Source organism: Apostichopus japonicus, chromosome 13 (assembly GCF_037975245.1).
Source record: "Apostichopus japonicus isolate 1M-3 chromosome 13, ASM3797524v1, whole genome shotgun sequence".
Lineage (NCBI taxonomy): Eukaryota > Metazoa > Echinodermata > Holothuroidea > Aspidochirotida > Stichopodidae > Apostichopus > Apostichopus japonicus.
Genome location: NC_092573.1, coordinates 6,242,942 through 6,265,421, shown reverse-complemented (window position 1 = coordinate 6,265,421; position 22,480 = coordinate 6,242,942). Strand labels below are relative to the sequence as shown.

General features: G+C 36.2%; 1 protein-coding gene across 1 annotated transcript in view; it reads left to right on the top strand.

Moving 5' to 3' along the window:
- LOC139978802 (G-protein coupled receptor 54-like) overlaps positions 1 to 22,045 on the top strand; it is a 119,399-nt gene extending 97,354 nt beyond the window's left edge. The window contains exons 4-5 of the mRNA XM_071989303.1: positions 11,225 to 11,360; positions 16,466 to 22,045. Coding sequence (XP_071845404.1) covers positions 11,225 to 11,360; positions 16,466 to 17,289 — 960 coding nt within the window. The 3' untranslated portion in view covers positions 17,290 to 22,045. The remainder of the gene's footprint in view (positions 1 to 11,224; positions 11,361 to 16,465) is intronic.
- Positions 22,046 to 22,480: the final 435 nt, after the last annotated feature.

Sequence of the window (22,480 nt, the reverse complement as noted above, 5' to 3'; positions counted from 1 at the left end):
GAAGAAGAAGAATTTAAAGTAGGGGGAAAAGAAGAAGAAGAAAACCCTCGAAATAAAAATGTTGTTTAAGAAAACAAATCACCTTGACGTGTCAGCTTTGTCGTTACATATATAGAAAGTAAAAACGTCACAACATTAAAAGAAAAAAAATGTCGATTACGGAAATTCGGTTTCGACGAATAATTCAACGTATGGAACAAGGAACAGGGAAAATTAGGATAGAAGGGACGTATATCTTTTCAGAGGATAGTAATGGAAATATGAGAACTTTCAATGGTGTATTTATCCGTAAACACGCCTACGTATATATATATATATATATATATATATATATATATATATATAACTCACTATATATATAACTCACTATACATTTATGATATGATCAACTCTGCATGTAATCCAAACACAATGTAAACACAATGTAACCTGCTGGTCAATCACTGAAGTATGGAGTCACTTCTTTACACATATTGGGAAGAAATCATAAGCAAAAATAAAAATAAAAATATGAAGTTTCATTCCTTGGGCTACATTGCGAATTTTGATTATTTCAGGCTGGATTGATATCTGTGATAATTTTAGAGATTGTGGTAACCAGCGGCATCTCCTCGCTGCGGTGAATTTGTTAACTGCTCATTAGCGTTGCCGATACTAAACAAAATGCCGTTCGGTCTAAAGCTGCAATTTGCGTGGGCAATCGCTATTATCAAACCGTGTAATATTAACACACTGCTCTGTCCCCCTCAGCCCTAAGGGGTCCATATGATTATAAACACCAATGTTGTTCACTTATTAGACAGAATGTTCTGCACAAATTGTAAACATTGAAAACACAATGTCTTACTATGTCTCCGCCGGCCTGGTGTTGTTAACAAACATACTGTTTTTGGCACGACAATAATATACTTTATTATTTCTTTTTTCAACGGGAAGGAAATCAAGTCTATAGACAAGAGGCCCTGGGATGAGCGGGGAAAATATTATCGGGATCCCTGAAAAATGAGGAACTTTGAAGTAACATGGACTCTCGCTCTTGACTCATTTAGGAGCCTGCCACAAGAAAAGCATTGTTTATATGATACCGAAGTTAGTACCAAAAATGCAGGCACGTATCCAGCCAACTTGGTGTGTGTGTAGGGGGGGGGGGGCTGCGAGGTGTGAGGGGTACATTGGGGGAAAGCTAAGTATTTGTCCCTATGTGAACTCATATTCAGAGGTTATTAAGTTGGCTGATCGCTTGTATTAAAATGACCTCTCATGGCACCATATGTATAGACATTTTAACCTTCAGTTGGGATGCATGACAAGTACACAAACATGTACTTCCTGCACCCAAAGAAAATAACCAATTACTAACTAGAGTCACATGCAAAAGCAAACCAATTTATATAAACTTTTATCGACAAATCCAAAGAAACGTTTCAAAGCTTAATATTTGCTCATTATGATCTAACTGATTATCGTTATAGCTTTGCCCAAACGTTGTATTAATAACTTTAACTTCACAAATTAATACACGAAGACATAAGCCAACGATGTGTTTCCAAAGTTTGGTTTATTGAAACTGACGAGAGGCCTTTGTTTGATACCGGCCCTTTGGAAAGCTGCTATAAATAGTGTGTTTGGAATATTACAATGAGGTCGCAACTGTGGTGCTTGGACAAAGTTGCTTTTGCGAATGAGCATGAAGAAGACATGCCTGTCATTTCTCTTGGTGCTTGCTGAATATTCATATTCAGGTGCGCAGTAGAAAGGTAAAACCAATGTGAGCTGCGTTACCACTAAGCAGCGCTCAGGGAGGCGTGGTCAGAGTTGAAAAATTAGGGTATCTAAGACTCCCCTACCATGTAAATGAGTATAGTTAGCCCAATCAGTTATGTAAGAATAATTTAAGCAACTAAATAGGCTATAGAAAAAACGGTAGGTTATGTCAAGCTTTCTTACGTAGCGTTCCAAGGGTAAAGGCCTAATGGTGCTGCACATGTAACATATAGGTAGCATACACATACATTTGAACAATAGTTAAATGTATAATTTAAAGATCCTATTAAACACTGAAAGATGTCTTATCCCATCCCCATCTCAGTTATCCAACATCTCTTCTACTTCCCGTTCTTACTTAGCAGTTCCCGGCACCGTCCAAACGTCACGCCCTGTCAATATTCCCCTTCCCGATCACCGTCCCTACCGGTCCCCATCCCCATGCCCCTCCCGATCTCATCTCTCAAGTTGCTCTGCTGAAACCTTTACCCGTTAAACACTTGCTCCGCGCAATCTATTTACGAAAGATATACCAAAAAGCTTAAAGAGGCCACACAAGCATAAACTAAAACCACATGATGAACGTGACTCAGGCTAGACAGCCAAGCTGGGACTTTCGGCGTCATCACATTGATATGCATCAATTTAAGGAGAAGGTGATCGTACCTTGCCCATCGAATATATCACGATGGCCATTAATTCTATTCTGTTCCAATTTGGGGGTCTTTTGTTAATTCTCTTACCGCCCGTTTCATCTGCGGGTACTATACCCCTCTGCTCCCACGAATGACTACACCAGTTGAATATATACACGACTCCTTATGAAAACATATGAGACTACAGAATCCCTGTAAGCAAATAGATGATTCCGAAATTGCTCAAAGGGTGAAGAAATGGTTTGTTTGGTTCTGCAACTTTGTGGCTATTTAGTGCGTATGGCAATTTTGTGTCCCTGTATACGGTCCCTTTAACCTACCCTTAAGAAATTTCCCACAAATACAGCGACTTTGCCCTTAGGCTTACGGTATGCATCGATGAATTGAGACGATCTTAACAATTGTCTTTAACGAACTAAATTAAACTATATGGTACTCGCTTGGTACGTGTTTGGTAATAGAGAAATACTTAAAGCTTTTTGTATGTAAGTAACGAGACAGCATGTTTATGCGATGAAGTGAAACGCAACACGCTGCTTTACCTAAATGACTGCTGCAAAGAAAAAATATAATCCCACGAGCCACAGTTTATACCCAACATGAATAAAATATGCCTTGCCAGATGATTCAATTATTAAAAAAAAAATAGTAGTAACCTTCTCAGCCGTTTGACTGTTCTTTTTGATCGAACCGTGTTACTGCGCTAAATTAAGCTACGGACATAATCACATTGTCGAAGTCCCGATGTTAGAGAAATGCAGCTCATTGTTTATGGTATCTGTTCTGCGAATTAACATTTCGCGACCTTCTCATGATCACATCATCCCCTGCTACCTCCTTGTACATATTATTATTAGGTTGTCTGTCTTTTCAGGCTTGTACTTACTAACTGGAATACATTTACGCATATAAATACATACAAAATAAACTAACAATCCAGAACGAATGACCACAATATTACTACACTAATAAATCAAACTTGAAGAGAGGTTCCTTTTTTAAATGTTGACCACTGCTGACCAATCATTTGTCCACATGATTATTCTTAATTTGATCATTGGCAAATTAAATTGTCCGTATTTGACAGGAGAACTTGCCTCTGGCGTAACCATCAGGTGTACTCTATAATCGCAACAAAATCCAACCACGTGATCAAGGAACTACCCGACTATTTATTGGATATGACGGGTTGTATTAATTCAGGCTTTTAGACTGTCACAGCATGGAAGGCTGATAAATATCAAACTTGCTTCATCAATCAATAGGAGCCTAAGAACAGGATTCATTTGTTTAAAAAAAAAGGAAACTTAACATAAAAAAATAACCACAGTTTATTACTAAATGATTGGGTCTCTCTAGGAGTGACCTAAATGATAGGAGAGACCTAACTGATTGTTCTCTCTAGTCTAGGAGAATGAGAATTGCTATTTGCATGACGACTGATAATGATCAACACAATTTGAAGCAGATTTAAAAAAAAAATAATGCTTCAGTTTTCGGGTATAGAAATAGAAAAAAATCATCAAATCAATCAAGTTACTATCACAGTGTTCATAAATTAAAGATTGGTACTGGAGACCCCTTAAAACCTTTCAAAGTAATTTTGATACATGATAGTAGAAAATAGAGAAAATAAAACCATCGCAAAACACATTGATAAAGCTTACTTAGCAGTGAGAGCTCCTCTTGAGAAAGTTTCTAGAAAGTGTTTAGAAATTTATTTCTTTAATAATTGGTGCAGAGAGATATAAGATTTACAAAATATGTATTCGTTGTCTATGTTACATAGCTGAATTAACACTAGTCATACAAGTCTATACGATCACTACAGATGGATTCCTTGTGAATGTTTCTGGTTTGGGTTACAAAACTAAATAGCAACTACAAAAACACCCCAGTAAATACTAATTGCATATCATATAACTTAATGACGTTTTAAAGTTATGGAGACGGCATTAGGCTTGGCCTTCCTTCCTGCCAAAGAAAAAATATTTGACAAAAACAAAGGGAAAGAAAATGGAAACCATTAAATATTGCTAAAAGGTATTCTTAACATAACAGCTATTCTTGATAAATTACTGACAAAGTGCTCAGAACACTTGCCATTAAACTGAACCATTTTAACAACCTTCTGATAACATGAGAGGTACTTTACATACATAGTAAATTAGTTATTGGTAAAAGCATCTTAAAATGGGTTGAAATAAGAACTCGGTCTGTCACGTTTATACAGTCGCGAAATGTCATTGCTGTAATCAAACCGGATAATATGGTAATGCACTTACTGGGTTATATACAAGTACTTGGAAAACGACATACTTTAAGAGTAAGGGAAACCTAACCATCCTTTAATAAGAGAGATCAGTCAGTGATGAACAACTGATCCCCTAAGCGATCAAAAATATTGCTTCCATAGAAAAACAAAAAAAATCATGGAAAAATAAGGCATTGACAGTAATGCATACAAGTGTGAGGGACAAAAAAAAAAGGGGTCGGGGAGGGAGGGAGGAGGATGGGAAAGCCCAAAGAGTAGCTCTGTCTATAGTATTATATATGAAGTCACATATAAACCATAATGTGTATCTCCAAAGCGGCATACGCTGTTCCTTATATATGTTTGTGGGTATTTTGTTATACTAAGCTATAACTATCACGTGATGGGCTGGTTAGCATGAATACAAACGTTACCTAAAACTCTGTACTGAAGGTAATGTTCTCATCACGGGATTACTTGGACCCCGGATTTTTATTCCATATGAGGCAATACATGAAAAGAAACAAATCAAAGCGTACTTTCATAGGTAACAAGGTGACCACAATAACGCCACAGGAGTATTTTGACTTAAAAATATTGAAGAAAATGTCACGGGTAGTCTCTGGCGAAATTTACGGGGGATTATCCCCACTGGAAAACTGTTCCCCTGACTTTATGCATTGTTATAAGTACAGTGTTAAATTCGTACAGACTGATCTAAATATTCCCATGAATCATCAGTTATTTCCCTTCAACGTATTAGCGAATTCTAACTCTTTAACTTGGCATAATTTGCTAAAAATATTAATTATATTATGATTTATATATTAAGCAAAACACACGCACCACAAAAAAAGAAAAAAAGAAAAGACAATCTAATTTGATCAATCATGCGTACACTAAGATTAAACTTCACTTGAGTTTTATTTACACAAAGTTCGTTTGAAAAGGCTTGATGAAATCATAATGTACGTCCTATAATCCTTGATCACTCATCTCTCTACAAATTCATGTCCTATGTTAAGATATATTAAAAATAGAATCTAGGTAAGTGTGCCAATACTGCATTTAATTCTTGAACGTGTTTTCAGATCTAGTTTGCGTCCATGACATCTTTGCAGTCATCAAGTGGAACAAGGTAAGAGAACCACGTATGATCTGACTGTGATTAACGGAAGGATGGAAGGATTATATCACAAGAAAAAAACACCTCTAAAGCAGTTTCTTAAGTTAGTTTTGATGGAATTCTTGAGGTTATTTCATACGAAGTCCTACAAGATGCAAGTTTAGTACATTGAGTGGTATAGGTTTTATTTACGTGTTTGAAGGAGAAGTAAAAAAAAAAAAATTATTATTATTATTCGTTTGCTGTATGATGAATACTGCTATTCATGTATAACGAGATGTTGGGAATCGAATCGCATTCTTTCAATGCAATACCATCAATCACCATTTTTTAGGTGGCGTCTTAATTGAATCAATTGCAATCTCAGTTTGATACTCTACATACGTAATTTTTTGGACCGCAGGCAAAAAGCTGACTTCAAGCTTTTAGCAACAAAGTTCTTAAAACAGACCAGAGATTGTATGCTGCAGTTTCTTAAGATGCCAGTGCAAGATTAGCAATGCAGCCAGTAGCTAGTAATTTTCTAAAGTTAATTAAAAATATGATAATAAGATAAAAGAGAGATTGCCGTGATTTCTCAGTACTTTTGTTCTTATTATGTTAATAGCAGATTTACAATACGAGTATATCCGCATGAATACGAGTACACATTATTCCTTAGTATGAGGGCGAGTACTAGTCAGAGCTTCTAAGCGTGAGAACATGTACGTATATTCATGCACTAGAAACTATACTAAGATCTTGAGTACCAGAATAGTATAAATCCGTCAGGGTGAGAGAGAGAGAGTACGTATCATGTTGCTGGCATGTGATGACGAGTACAGACTCACTGCAAGTATATATCTTACATGTATCATAAGATGGAGTTGACTCAGAATAATTTATTAGCCTACGTTATTCTAAATATTCACATACTGAGTGACCATACTAACTGATAGATTAAATATGCATGATATCACCCAATGACTTCCTATACTCACCCAACAAGGACACTTCTTTTATCTGTATTTCAGTAATTTTCTGTTAAGTTTCACATCACTCTTATTTACAGTATGAGCTGTATGGATATGTTTCATACATCAGATAATAGGTTCGGAACTGTTAATACTGTCGTTACTAGTGAGTTCGTTGAAACATATAGTATATTTGAGGATAGTATTGAGTGGTATTAGCATTGTAAGCTTGTCTTCACTGGCTGAATCGCTTCAATTAGCCTACACAGTATAGCCAAGTTAAAGACGAATGTCGACGAGGCATTCCGTGAGCGTTTATAACAATATTTGATTAAAGAGTCATGTAGCAACTGTGACATGAGATAAATTGATAACGTAAAGTTATTCAGCAACCTCTCAAACCTGGGGGCAAGTGTAGACGAACGTAGACAAGTTAAATGGATAGTACTCAATTACTACGATGGATGGTCCAATAATACTTCGTGGCCTATCGGAGTAGGTAATAAGATCTACCTATAGTATATGGAACAATTATAAATTAGACGTAGTCGTAATATAAAAAAAATATCCGACCCACATAGAAATAATTTTGAGTAGAGTAGAAAAGTATTTAAAAGGAGGTGACATATTATGTGCAAAGCTGACTAAAATGACAAATGTCCTTTTTTTTGTTAATTTTCATGCAGTAAAAATGATTACTAAGAAATAGAATAGCATTACAGACTATACGGCATTTAAAATATTTGCCAGCACGACATTCTACCGTTTCCATTTAATGTTTACTTTTTCTTTCTCACTGAAATCACTCAAGTAAAAGCTTGAACCCTCGTTCGCCCCATAAATATCCCACAGATTGCAGAGTGACAGCATTAATGAAAGAGTAAATGTAAAATAGACATTACTGTTTACTATCGCCCTTTCGATCTGCTTAATGGATTGAATTCGTTACTAGTGTGCTTTAGGAAAAGCCGCAAATGTTTCGAAGGACAGAGTTTACTTATGTCTAGGGCTTAGATAATGTGATAGATTGCCCTTGTGGGAAGTCGATTAAAGACATCCCTTCCTCAATTTTCTGCTTGCATAGCCGCCGTTAATCTCAGTAAAGTTTATCAAGGCCTCTTGAATGGATTACCTCTGGACAAGAATATCGTTTAGTTTGCTTTCAAGCATTGTATAGACAACAGTGCCTGATGAAACTTAATGAAACGAACCATCAAACTTTCCCCTTCTTTTTGATATGCAAATGGTAACGACCGGTAATTAAACTATTTCCAAATACATTTGCGAGGCGGGCAAGGTCACTGGGTACATCTCTTTGGCGTCATTTCATACGTGAGTTATACCTAGCACAGGTAATTTAAGATATACGCAAACCGACGGATATAAAATTACGCATAACGAGATGCTCAATCAGGTGCCACGATCATGTGCACAATTGACAGGGAGCACAAGTCTTACCCAGTTGTTTACAGAACATGCCAAAGTTGGATTTTTGGGATTTCGTCCTTGAAAACTTGTGTTGGACTATTAACCAAAGTCTCTCGAAATCGATGTGTGACATAGTGAAATAAAGCTTCTTTTCCTAATCTTTATCTCTGATCCAAGCAATAAGTCACTGGCCTGATGGCCGCTGTTTTATTTCTAAATTCTGGTCAATTGAAATCTTTTATGGCCTGATGGCCGCTGTTTTATGTCTAAATTCTGGTCAATTGAAATCCATTGGTATTCATTTGCTTTTTGTCCAAGGGGTTGCAAATGTTTATTCAATCGAATATATCGTTTTTTTTTCATTGATGTACTTCTTGAGACAGATGGACGTGTCATTGCCCTAAATATTAATTCATGTAAAGTTTTATTACAATTATGTTCTAAGTAAATACGGAGTAAGTATTTTAATGGATGCATGTATATAATTCAGAGCATGATCTATCTAACCATCTATCTAATTGAAAAAGTAATGAGTTGGAAAATCCAGTGAAAAACTTGTAGCTCCCAGTGGGATTCGAACGCGCGCCTACCGCTTTATATGCGGACACCCTTACCAAATAGGCCATGGACGCTGATTGTAGGTCTAGAGGTTCGAAACTGATAATAACAGTTGTCATTCCACTGTAGGCATTTTGTCAACTGAATCGAGCAATGTTACTTTGTAACATATTTTGCCTTACTCTATAGATCTATCAACGAGTATATCATCTATCATGATTCTAACCAACTCATTCGTGAATCATTAGCACGGATCTCGAAAGAGATGGAAAATACTCAACTTGAGCGTAAATTCAATTGTTTTTTTAATGAAATAAAGTCATATGTTAATTTTATAATGGAAAAAATCTTACGCCCTGATCAAACAGTGAGACTTGTATGATCGAAATGTTACAAAAACAAGATTGTAAGTTGCATTTTGGAGTAAGAACGACTAAGGAAAAAGACAATCAAGAAGACAGAAATTGTTAGAGAAAACGAAGTGATGCACGAAATGTTGTGTTTTGGATGAATAAAAGCAATATTCAGATGACCCAAGAGACGCCCTTGCAAGGGATTTGCTTCTTTTAGGAACAATATCAAGCTCGTAAAAAAATCATTGCTTTTGTGCTGAAAGATTTAGTAAGGATTTTAGTTAAATACCGAATTTTGGCTTTTGCGTACTCCTGTAACCGTGTCATATAGATTTATTCTTCGACAGTAGCCAAATTGTTTGCTCGGTTTTTAAATTTTGCCAAAAGTTATAAACTTATGTTGCTTTTTCGGTACATAGAAGGTCGGGATAAGTAAGTTGATAGAAATTGTTTCCGTTACAATTGAATAACTAACGTGAAGCACAACTGAAGATGGCCTCTTTTGGTAAACTTTTCCATTTTGTTTATGGGAAAAAGTAACATTGATGGAGATTGATACCACACTTAAGATGGCGTCGTGTTCAATTTACAAAATGAGTTGTTACAACAAAGCAAACTGCAAGCGGCATTGATAGATCACAAAAGAAGACAGGTAGGCTGCTTGGAAGTAAACAAATCTAACCTATCTTCTCTCAGGGTTGAAAAGCAATCTCGGGAACGTGGGATTTAAAACCAAATCAATGTCAGACACGGGCTCCTAAACCATTTGTTTATTTAAAATATGCTTGATGTACTGGTGAAGAAGATTGGTTTGAAATGAATAGCCAGTTCTTAGAAGCTCTCATAGAGAGATATAGCATGAATTGCTATTTGTAAGTATAAGAGGGAAATTTCGTTGCAATGTTATGACTATGTTCTTAATAAGGCCTGTCTGCATCTTCGTCTGAAGTAGAACAAGTTTGGAAAACTTGAATATAATAAATGTCTTTTAAACTCCCATACAGTAGTATTGTAGTATCTTATACACCTATATTCTTAACGAAGAGGGTATTTCGCCGTGCATCACCGCCTTCAAACGTGGCCAAAAACCCACGAAGAAGGAATTGGCTGAATTGATGCAAAATTATCTTAACAAGCAATAATAATATTGGACAACAAACACTACCTCCAGATTTATGGCACCGCAATGCGAACTCAAATGGCTTTTTTTTTTTTTTTGCCTACAGAGGACACATGCATTTGCTCCTCTGAAGTCAATGTTGATCTTCGCACCAAAGGAATGTCACAATATCTTCTCAACAGACAGTCATTTCGTGGTTCTATCGAAAATGCCATCAAAAAGGCCAAATGTAAACCCCACACTGAAACATTGACGTACAAAACTCGTCAAACCAGTTCCAAATGGGTATCATTGGTTACTGACTTCCACCCTGGTATCTAACCACTAGTAAATATTATGCAGAAGAATGTTCACATATTTCAAAGCACCGAACGTCAGAAATCAGCCACCTGCCATTTCATTTAAGAGACCTACAAAACTACGAGTCATTTTAGTTCGGCATCTTGTCAGGATGACATCTCATCAGAGGCAACCAAAACAGAAAATACAAGAGTATATATATAATCGTTAGTATTACATAGTTAGAACTTGAACGTGGATAATGGCATATGCCATTCACCGAGTACCTCACTCTAGAATCCATGCCGTGAAACTTGATTTAAAATTAATAGGCATTGTCCTACATTTCGGAACTAAATGAACCATCAGTGCTTAGCTATTTCTGTATTCACTTGAGAATTGCATTAAGAAACATTCACGAAACAAGGTAATCGTCTACGTTATAAGAAACTTGACTCCGTAGAAGAGGGAAAGCGAACCATCATGAGAAATGAATCTACCTACTTATCAATATAGGCTCTAAATTAACCTCTCTCAATTTATTGGCCTTTGACGTCATGGGTGGCAATAACACCTTCAGATTACAACTGCCATTTTCATTACTCGAAAGTTTTACTTACATACCAAAGCATATTCATATCTGTGCATTTAAATAAGAGTATATGAACATAAGGGCTTTTGATTTACAATATATACATATATATATATATTTCTATTTCTATTTTTTTGGTAGGTTGCGGTTCAAGCTTCATGTGCAACACTTGTAGCAATGACCTTAGATCGGTACAAGGTTATTCTTCGGCCGATGGAATCCCTTACTTCACGAACAGTGACCCGAACAACCATGACAAACTTAACTATATGGATAGGTAAGTTTGATTTCACGAGCTCTGCAATAGTCAGTACTAACATCATCACTTATCCTGTATCAAAGTAACAACCAATATTTCACATAATGTGCGAAATAAGTCTGTACAATTAAAGGATCATATTACTACAAGTTTGATATGCTATTGTAGATTATGGACACAAATTTCGATCAGTCAAAATGCATTCCAAACCATCTTTAACGTTTGCAAAAAATGACCCTTACATCCAAGGTTAATCAATTACGATGGCTGGACATAAGACTAACACAAAAACCATTATGTAAGTTCCTCAGATGCAACACACACACACAAACTACATTCAAATATATATATAATATATAAACAATGGTTTGACATTACTGAGTGCACTTATTAGCCGAAACCATCATCAAATTAGCCCGAAAGGACCATACTGGCATTTATCTTAAAACCCGGAATAATTATATAGAAACATGACTGGCACTCATTTTTCTTACTTTTAGTCTTTTAATATGACACAACGTGTGAGGAGTTAAAATAATGCCAAACTTCATCCTTAAAGGAGCCAAAATAATACAAGTAATCGGTCATATTTAGAACTCAGAGCAGATAGTTTTGACCCGTTGAAATATATAGAGATGAAGTGCACCACTTTTACAGCATATATCAGCACAGAATTGTAACCTGGAGGCCGCTTTACAAATTAACATTATCTGCCGGTAATACTAAATTGAACAGCTGCATGCGATCAACTAGACGATGCAGGTAACCACCCAACCCCCCCCCCCCCCACCAAAAAAAAAGAGGAAAAGAAGGCAATCGACAACATGGCCAAATTATGCTTTTTTGTGCAATAAATTGCAGTATTTGAAAGTTTTCCCCCCATAAGTGCAATTTCTAATTACGGTTTTATTCTAATTTCTCAAGGTTAAGGTTAAGGTGGAAACACTTGGTAAAGCGCACATTACTGTAAAAACACTCAATGGCGCTGAACAACAAAACAATTATAAAAACGATTTCTTAAATAAATGAGTCTTTAAAGCAGCTTTAAAAGTTCTGATGGTCTTCGAATTTCTTGTGTCGACGGGGAGAGCGTTCCAAAGTCTAGGGCCAGTGACGCTGAAAGAGCGGCCTGCGAAACATTTGCGGCGTGTGAAAGGAACCTTGAGAAGAATGCCCTTTGACGAGCGTGTTGAACGACCAGGTGTCTTAATTTCCAGCAACTCGGACAGATAAGCTGGTGCTGAATTATGTATACACTTATAAACGAGGAGGAGGATCTTGTACTCAGCGCGGACATTAACGGGGAGGATGTGCAGCTCCTTCAATGCTGCGGAGGCACTATCATATTTTGATCTGCCGAGAATAATTTTAGCCGTGTAATTTTGGATCCTTTGTAGGGGATGAAGTGTGGAGGCCGGGAGGTTGATAAAAAGACCATTGCAATAGTCCATATGAGAGAAAATCGTGGCATTTGCAATTTTGAGACATGTCGACTTGTCCAAATATTTCCGGATCTTCTTCAGATTAAACATGGCGAGGGCTGATGCACGAGCTTTCATGGAAATATGATGTTTGAGATTGAGGGTTTCATCCAAGTAAACACCTAGTAGCTTCACACTATGGGTACGACGGACAGGAGTGTCCCCAATGGATAAAACGTCTGTATTGCACTTTGGTAGTTGGTGATTGCTTCCGAAAACGATAAACTCCGATTTTTCATCATTCATCGTAAGACGGTTAAATTTCATCCAGAGTTTCACATTTTCTAGAGTTGATGAAAGACCCCTGATTGACTCAAATTCTGAAGAAACATCTCCGGGTTTAAAACTAGAGTAGATACTGTGGTCATCGGCGTAGCCAATGAGGAATTGGTCATCACTGATACATGTGTTCATTGTGCTAGTATAGCAGGTGAAATATACTGGTCCATTTATACTACCCTGTGGTACAGAGAAATTGACCTTCATCGGCGTAGAAAGTGATTTGTTTATACAAACAGCGAATTGTCTCTCAGATAAATACGACGATACCCATTTTCTAGCTACCCCGTGAACTCCGAAGCACTTCTTGAGAATGTCCAATAACAGCTGGTGGTTGACTGTGTCAAACGCGGCACTCAAGTCCATTGCGGCAAATGGAGTTAATAACTGGCGCTCCATATTGCACATGATATCATTATATAATTTCAGTAAGAGTGTTTCCGTACTATGGTTGGCCCTGTATGCACTTTGATACGGAGGAAGGAGACCGTGATTCTCGATGTGTTCAGTAAAACTAATCAGAGAGGCCTTCTCCACTATCTTTGAAAGGAAGGACAGATTACTAACCGGGCGATAGTTCTTCTTTATATGATCGAGGTTAGTTTTCTTCAATAGTGGTTTGACAATAGCTTGTTTCCAGTCAGGGTGAAAATTACCAGTGGAGAGCGATGTATTAATTATTTTGCAAAATATAGGAGCAAATATGTCATAATGTTCTTTGACAAGAGACGATGGCAAGGGATCAAGCTGGCAAGTCGTAGGCTTTGCATTACGAATGAGTGCTGTAGCCGTCGATACATCAATGGTAGAAAATGAAGCAAAAGGTGGTACGCTCATCTCGGGTGGGATGAAGATAGGATGGTGCTCGAGCTCATTCCGGATGACATCGACCTTGTTATAAAAATACGTGGCAAAGTCACCAGCCAGCTGATCGTCTGACACACCCTCCGGTAGAGGATTGGTCTTTGTACTGCCAGTAATGTTGGCGACGGTAGCAAACAGTTGACGGGTGTCGTTGCCACATGATTCAATCTTCCTCCGAATGAAGGTGCTTTTCAATGCTTCGACATGGTTTTTGTATTCGTTACGGAATGAACGAAACGAATCATGATTCTCAGAGGTTGGATGTTTCAACCATCGCCGCTCTGCATTCCGTGTTTTAGTTTTCAGCCTTGACGCCTCATTATCAAACCACGGAACACTTTGGCGAACAGTTATTACTTTAGAGATGACAGGGGCATGATCGTTCAATACTCTCTCGGTACGGATATTATAGGCGGTTACCAGATCATCAAGAGAATCAAGTGCCATCATCCCATCCATTTCGTAACTAAGATCCGATGTAAATCTCTCCCGATCAATCGAATTCAACTTGCGGAACTGAATTTGTTTCCGCACCAGTACTGGGCGAGATGTAGATAGAGTCGCCAATATGAATCGGTGATCGGAAAGAGAAAAATCCGTCCTAATATTTGTGACAGAAAAGTCACTGTTTTCCCGGACAAGTATCAGGTCCAGAGTATTCCCAGATATATGAGTTGGACCAGAAACCAATTGATTCAGCGATAATGCATTGAGCAAGTTGATAAATGCCTCTGAGCCTGGTTCAAGAACACGATTGACGCGAATGTTAAAATCGCCCAAGAGCATGCATCTGTTCGATGTAAGGAATAAGTCACTGGTGTAATCAGAAAACTCCGTAAGAAATGTATTTATTGTAATCGGATGATTTGCCGAATATGGTGGTCTATATATAGCGGCTACATCATTCACAAACGAACCAATTCTGATGTTGAAAAGAGCAAATTCGAAAGATGAGCGTTCCCCGGAATCAATTACTTCGACCGAAATATTGTTTTTGTAGAAAATTCCTATACCGCCACCGATGCGATCTTTACGTTCAACATTGACAAAGTTGTAGCCATCGGCTTTTAAACTGGCGATCTCAATTGTGTCACTATCCTTGATCCACGATTCAACAACGATACAGAAATCCAAGTTTTCAGTCACCACAAAGTGTAAGAACTGTTCACACTTGTTTCGTAGGGAGCGAGCATTAATTAGGCCGAAACTACAGTGATCATTGTTATCATACCTGGTTTCTGTCGGGAAATATCGGAGAAGTTCACGATGGACACCGTTGTTGTGGTCCCACAAAGATCGCCATTTAACAGTTCTGCGATTCCTAGCCCCTTGACCGCGACAACCCCTGGATCTGTAAATCCCATAATCCCGTAATATGTCAATCACTGCCTGCGGTGGACGTATGCGCGGCTTACAAATTGACCGGTAGTGATACAATTGAGAAGCACTGTAGCGTATAATCCCAGTGTGTGGGAAGATGTTCCTGCAAACACTATATTGATTCACTGTATTACACTGTACTTCCATGGCTAGGCTTGTGTAGCATATATATTCAAACCAGATAATCTAGAAAGGTACACAAATCACCCTCTTTCCGGAATGAAAACTGGAAGACATTCCACCGAATGGAACACTAAACAGCACGAAACAACAGTGCAGCAATGTAATCAAAACTGTACAATGTGCTCCGTGAAAATGAACAAAATTACGCGTAATAAACACGTTGCAGCAGCCACACTCAAGCGCTATGTTACAAAATGTAATAACCATATTCTCAACACAGGCTCATGCATTAGATAACAATTTGGAGTCCTTTGATTGTTGTTATAAAAATTGACAAAGTTCTTATTACTAGGAAAAATGGGTACTTCTTTTTTATAATGGTCACTTTTGAGGGTTTCCACAACACTAGGTCCCCATGTTTAATACATTTCAAACAAGATCAGATATATTTTGACTGAAAGACCAACTCTCTATTATTTAGTAAACGTATCCTATTCGAGATTTTACGGATGGACGTATATGAATTCAGATATCCAGATTGCTGCTACCAATGATTCCAGCTGATCGCTCTGATTCCAGCAAAACAGGCCAGGTTATGCAGGTTTAGTGCTTAATAATAAGAAAATTTCCTTTGGCAATACATCTGATGCTAGTAATCATCAATTTATATCCTATGAAATTCGTGTTTTTGGCGGTTGTCAGTAACATATCTCGTATAATTAATGTAATATTTTGTTTTCTATATGCACAGGCATGGTAAGTTTGCGGTAAGTTTCGCAGGATAAACACACGCGCGCGCAAAAGCCCCCACGAATCTTAAGATGATATAACGTCAAACCAAAGGAAAACATTGGAAAGTTATTGTTAACATCGTTTACACATACACCTTTAACGGAATCGACATATCAACATAATGTTTTCAAGATATCATAATAATAAAATAATAAAAATCTATCTCAATTATTATATTATTTGTCTCTCTTTTTATGTTCACAGTTTCGCTCCTCGTTCATCTTCCGAGCTTAGTGTTTTTTAAAGTCAACGAAATGGCAATGACGTGCGACATAACTAGTTACATTCGTTACTGTGGCGTTGAAGATTTAGAGAACACTTATTTCGTCTCTTATGAGATTATCGCCAAGTTTGTTATGTATATTATCCCTTTCATTATCATGTCTTATTGTTATCTTAGGATCGTGCGGTCAATTTGGAACAAATATCAATTAGCATCTCTGCACAACGCTTATAACGACACTCGTAGACGTCAGAAGGTTAAAGTCACCCAAATGACAGTCCTGGTGGTACTGCTCTTCGGAATATGTTGGGGACCTCTTCATGTGATACATTTAGTAGGATATCTAAGTGGAAGCGACAAACATAAATTCAATCGACCTTTTCACACATTTTGCCTTTGTTTAGCTTATTCCAATGCGGCTCTTAATCCCTTCGTTTATGCTCTGACTGGAAGGTATTACAGGGAGATACTACACGAAGCATGTCATTCTAATCGCTTTTCAAAGAAGAGAAATTCGGCAATGCCACCAACTAGTACAACAAGAGCAGGTGTGCGGAGGCAATCTGTCGATATGCCATTTGATCCCAAATTGTTAGGCGTTAGGAGGTCGTCTAATGACTTAACCAGTCGAAAGATGTCCGATGGTCGACAAGATCAGCTAACTTCTCCACTTTCTCCGACCGGTCGGCCAAACGTACACGAAGGATCTCCTCTTCGAATATCAACAGAGGTCGATCAGGACATTATCAATCACAGAGCTGAGATTCTTCGACGTAAATATTCATTGGACGATGACTTTGTTTGAGAGTATTCTTTACGAGAATTCATAAACAAACATATCTATATGTATGTGTGTGTTTGCTTGCAAAAGTCGGAGACGCAATCATCAATAGATATTCTAGAGCTTTTTGTTTAAATTGGTTTCCCCTAGTTACGAAATTATTGTTACGTTAGTAAATATGAGACCAGGCAACTTGTACTTGGAGGATGATATACGAAGTCAGCTGAAACACCAGAGACATATATAGTTCTTGGCATGATGTCGATGAACGACTTTCTTTCATTAGGCAGTACACTTAAGATAACATATTGGCCCTTTATGTTAAAGATATGGCATGGGATTCCCTTTATTTTCCCACTTATCTGTTATAAGGTAAGACGAATGTCACTGGAAAGTCTGTGGTGCTGTGGATGGAACATAACCATATAAAATAGTAACATTTAAAAACATAAGTTTAAAAATAATATGAGAATGTCAAATTTGGCTCTTGCACTTTATGGATTATTTTCATTATTTTATATTCTCTTCCACATAATTCGTGACTGTTTAAGAATAATTAATCTCGTTAATTAAACAAACTTCTGCTCATGCAAACCAAAAGAATAAAAAACAAAACAATCAAACAAACATACATGTGTGAATTGCAAACGAACATCAAACATTTGTGACTCGCAAACAAAGAAACATGTGAATCTCCTTGTAGTTCTCTACATTTCAAACTGTTGCATGACTAACGGAAACAAAACCATCAAACAAACAAACATGTGTGAATTGCAAACGAACATCAAACATTTGTGACTCGCAAACAAAGAAATATGTGAATCTCCTTGTAGTTCTCTACATTTCAAACTGTTGCATGACTAACGGAAACAAAACCATCAAACAAACAAACATGTGTGAATTGCAAACGAACAAACATGTGGAACTTGTAACTAGTAGTTCTCTGCATTTCAAACTGTTGCATGACTAACGGAACAAAACCATCAAACAAACAACAAACATGTGTGAATTGCAAACAAACACCAAACATGTGTGAATTGCAAACGAACAAACATGTGGAACTTGTAACTAGTAGTTCTCTACATTTCAAACTGTTGCATGACTAACGGAACAAAACCATCAAACAAACAACAAACATGTGTTAATTGCAAACAAACAAACAAACATGTGTGAATTGCAAACGAACAAACATGTGGAACTTGTAACTAGTAGTTCTCTGCATTTCAAACTGTTGCATGACTAACGGAACAAAACCATCAAACAAACAACAAACATGTGTTAATTGCAAACAAACACCAAACATGTGTGAATTGCAAACGAACAAACATGTGGAACTTGTAACTTGTAGTTCTCTGCATTTCAAACTGTTGCATGAAAAACAGAACAGAACAGAATAGGACAAATAAACAACGATTTGTGACTTGTTACTTGACATTCTCTACATTTCAAACTGTGGCATGACTCACAGAACCTGACAGGACAGAAGAGAACAGAACAAACTAATCAAACCAGCAAAACATCATTGTTGACTTGAAGTTCTCTAGCTAGTTCCTACATGAAAACATTTCAAACTGTTGCATGATCAATACTTAATCTGTGTTGTAAATTATTGTGATTAACATATGGAATGTTGTGAATTGTTTAGTGTATGCCATTTCAATGACAAATCTACGGCTGTTATAGGATGCACATATTTGCACAACACATTACCATACCCTGCTCACCGTTACCCTTACTCCTTACTGTTCACCCTTTCGATCCTATGTCAATATGGGTATTGCGTAGTCGAGGTTAGAAAACATGCTCGTTGAATCACGAATATATTGAGAAATATAATGACAAAAGGTCTCAATATGTCTTCCTTTACGGAGAGTTTATCGATATTTATGCATTCCGGTTACCTCTCCCAATCTACCATGACTCTATCAATCTTTCTTCATATCAATATTTTTTTTCTGGGGCCGATAAATCAAATCAGTAAAGTGAAACCTACCCCGAAGTCATTATATGTAAACTGCAACAAACAACAGACATTTGCGTAAAGGTTAAAAATAGACAGTCTAGTTAATGTCACCGGTGAAATATTTGCTCTCTTGACACAGTCGAAGCAGAAAAATATTGAATAATTCAAGAGACCAAAAAACAAACAAACAAAAATTGATGAAATGGAATTTGGCTTGTTATTTGTAACGTGTTAAATATAAAGCTTAAATCCTATCTCTAACTTCAGTTTATAACATAATTAAATAAATGATATGTATTTCATACTGGACTGAATCACATCTAAAAATGGGCATTCGAAAAATCATGATCATGTGAGTATAGTTGTAGGTTATCCTTATTCATGAAAATCATAAAAATCAGATTTAATATCCAATATACACGTTCGATACAGTTAAACTTATAACCTGTCGAAACACCGCTCCGACCACCAAACACATATTGAATTTAAGTATTCAAGCTCACTATAAAGTCAAATATCAAGATTTTTATGAAACCTTAGTAAGCCTTTTAAATTTTTATTACCTTCATTACCGGAGTGACTTTACGCCTTTGTCACTTGGATATATAAAGGTGAGAATGTCACCCTAAAATAGTTAGTTTATAAGTATACTGAAAAAGCAAGCCGCCCCTTTCGTTCGTGTCTCCAATACCTTTTCTATATTTGCGGCAACAATTACGATGCAATTATATCTTCGAGGTAGTTGAATGTCTTATGAGAGAAGAGTACATCGAAGGGATGATTACGTCTGAGTATTTTGTTAAAATGCAATTTATTCGCTGATATTTGCAACCCTGGCGTACGTTACAACATATGGACTTATAGATTTAAAATCTTATAGGTGATTATTTTGTACAACATTGCTATTAAATCATATAACTGTCATTTTGAAATAAGGCAAATACTGAATCCGATGATAATACAGTTTATTCGCTTCATTGAATAATAGCAAAGACAAAAATCTGGTGAACATTTTCATTTTGCTTGCTGCTTTGATGGTTAATATAAATATGCGGAACCTTTCAAAGTTGAATTAATCTTTGATTAATTGCTATACTTACTATTGGATTGATGAAAAGAATCTAGTAGGCTGGCATTTTTTTTTACCAATTACATTTTCTTTTAAAGAACACATGTTAGGTTTCGGGAAATATCTCAACTAACAACAAATTGTAAGTAATATCTGTTGTTAACAGAGACTTCAGTTAGTTAAACACATTTCCTGGTGACAAACAATGTTAAAGTATAAATTACTGGTTAGAGAGATATTCATCACTGATAAGGGTAAAACCCGATCTCAATATCTTGCTCCTAACTCGAGATGTGGAAGATTGACTTTAACTGGTTTTGACTAGCTTAACCTTTAACTTCTCCAGGGAAATATATCACAGTGGGAAGTCTGCAAAGTGATCTGAGCAAAATTCTTCAATAGCTTAACTTACGGCCATTCTAATCTTCTTGTTGATTTATTCTGGGAACCTTTTACATTTAGAATGTTGTCTTACCTGGCCATAGTTCTGTGTATATACGTAGAATTTCATCAGAAATGTCTTGTACAAATGTTCTTTTCCTCTGTAGATAAATGATTGAAAAATTAAAAAGAAATAAAATTGCATTTTCAGCTGAGTTCTCCTGATGTTCTCCTGCTGTTGCCTGATGCATTTACAGAATATTATTAAAAAAAACTTTGAAAAAAAATAATATCTTGGCAATACAGTATTGCTATCAGGAGGAGGTTTTCGCTTAAAGGTTCAGACATTTTTCAGCAATTTTTGCTTCGCAATCTTTTGCAAACGCAAAAAAAATCCTTCTAAAACAGTCACAAACCGATCCATCATTATTGGTCTATATGATAGAGATGAATATATGAACAGCCCCCTCCCAAATCTACATATGACATCATCTACCCACAAATGCTTCATTTTAGAGATACCACCGTTTAATGTTCCATCATACACAAGGCTGTAGACTTGATCAAATCTGCATATGACGTCATCAAATCTACATATGACGTCATCTAGCCACATGTGCTTCATTTTTGTATGTTTATCTTTATTTATTACAATGTTTAATTTTTCTCTAATGGCCATGGGTTTTGGAGGTGCTGAATCTAGAATAATGAAACTCTTAACAGAACCTTCGAACTGACAACATAAAAAGTGTATAAAATTAATATATAGAGAGCAAAATTATGATGTCAATGTATCTTATAGAGGATGACTATTATGTCTAACTTCATTAAACTTAAAGTACTTGAAACTTACTGGAAATTCCTTCTTGAGACAATATCGTAATTATACGCATGGACACTGTATACGTTGATACGAACAAGCGGCCATCTCTATTTACTTTTGCCGAGACTTGTCTAAATTTCCCACGAAAACCCTTTTCTAGCTAATCACTTTTCCCGACTCGACTCAAGACATATTAGCCAGTACCACTGTGGCAGCATTAGATTTATTATGTTTTTTGCTTTTATGATATTTCTTAAACATCTTTCAAAATTGAACGCTTAACACTCAATGGAATACCGCATTAAAGCTTTCACTTTGAACAAGCGTGGGTAGAAAGTGTGCATAATCTGTTATTATTATCCTTTTATCTGGAAATAAATGATGTGTTAATTTTGCATCATCTGATTAACCACCCGATGACTGGAAGGCGAATTAAAAATCTTACTTGGGTAACTTTGCTATAATAATCTACTATCTCCCAATAACCTACATTTCATTCACCGAGGTGCTAAATTAACCCCATTATCTAGTTCAAGAATCTGTGAATAAATCTGTGAATAAATAAAATAAATAAAATAAAATATATATATATATATATATATATATATATATATATATATATATATATATATACATATATATATATAATTATATATATATATATATATATATATATGTATATATATATATATATGTATATATATATATATATATATGTATATATATATATATATATATATATGTATATATATATATATATATATATATAATTATATATATATATAATTATATATATATATATATATATATATATATATATATATATATATGGCAATAATTCAGGGTGTACAAAATACAATCGTATTGCAGGTTTATTGCAAACATTTTCTTTAAACAATGTGGATATAATTTTCATTAGTTGTCGTTGAACATATTAGTTTGGTGACATCATTAAAACGGTGCGAATGAAAATAAATGA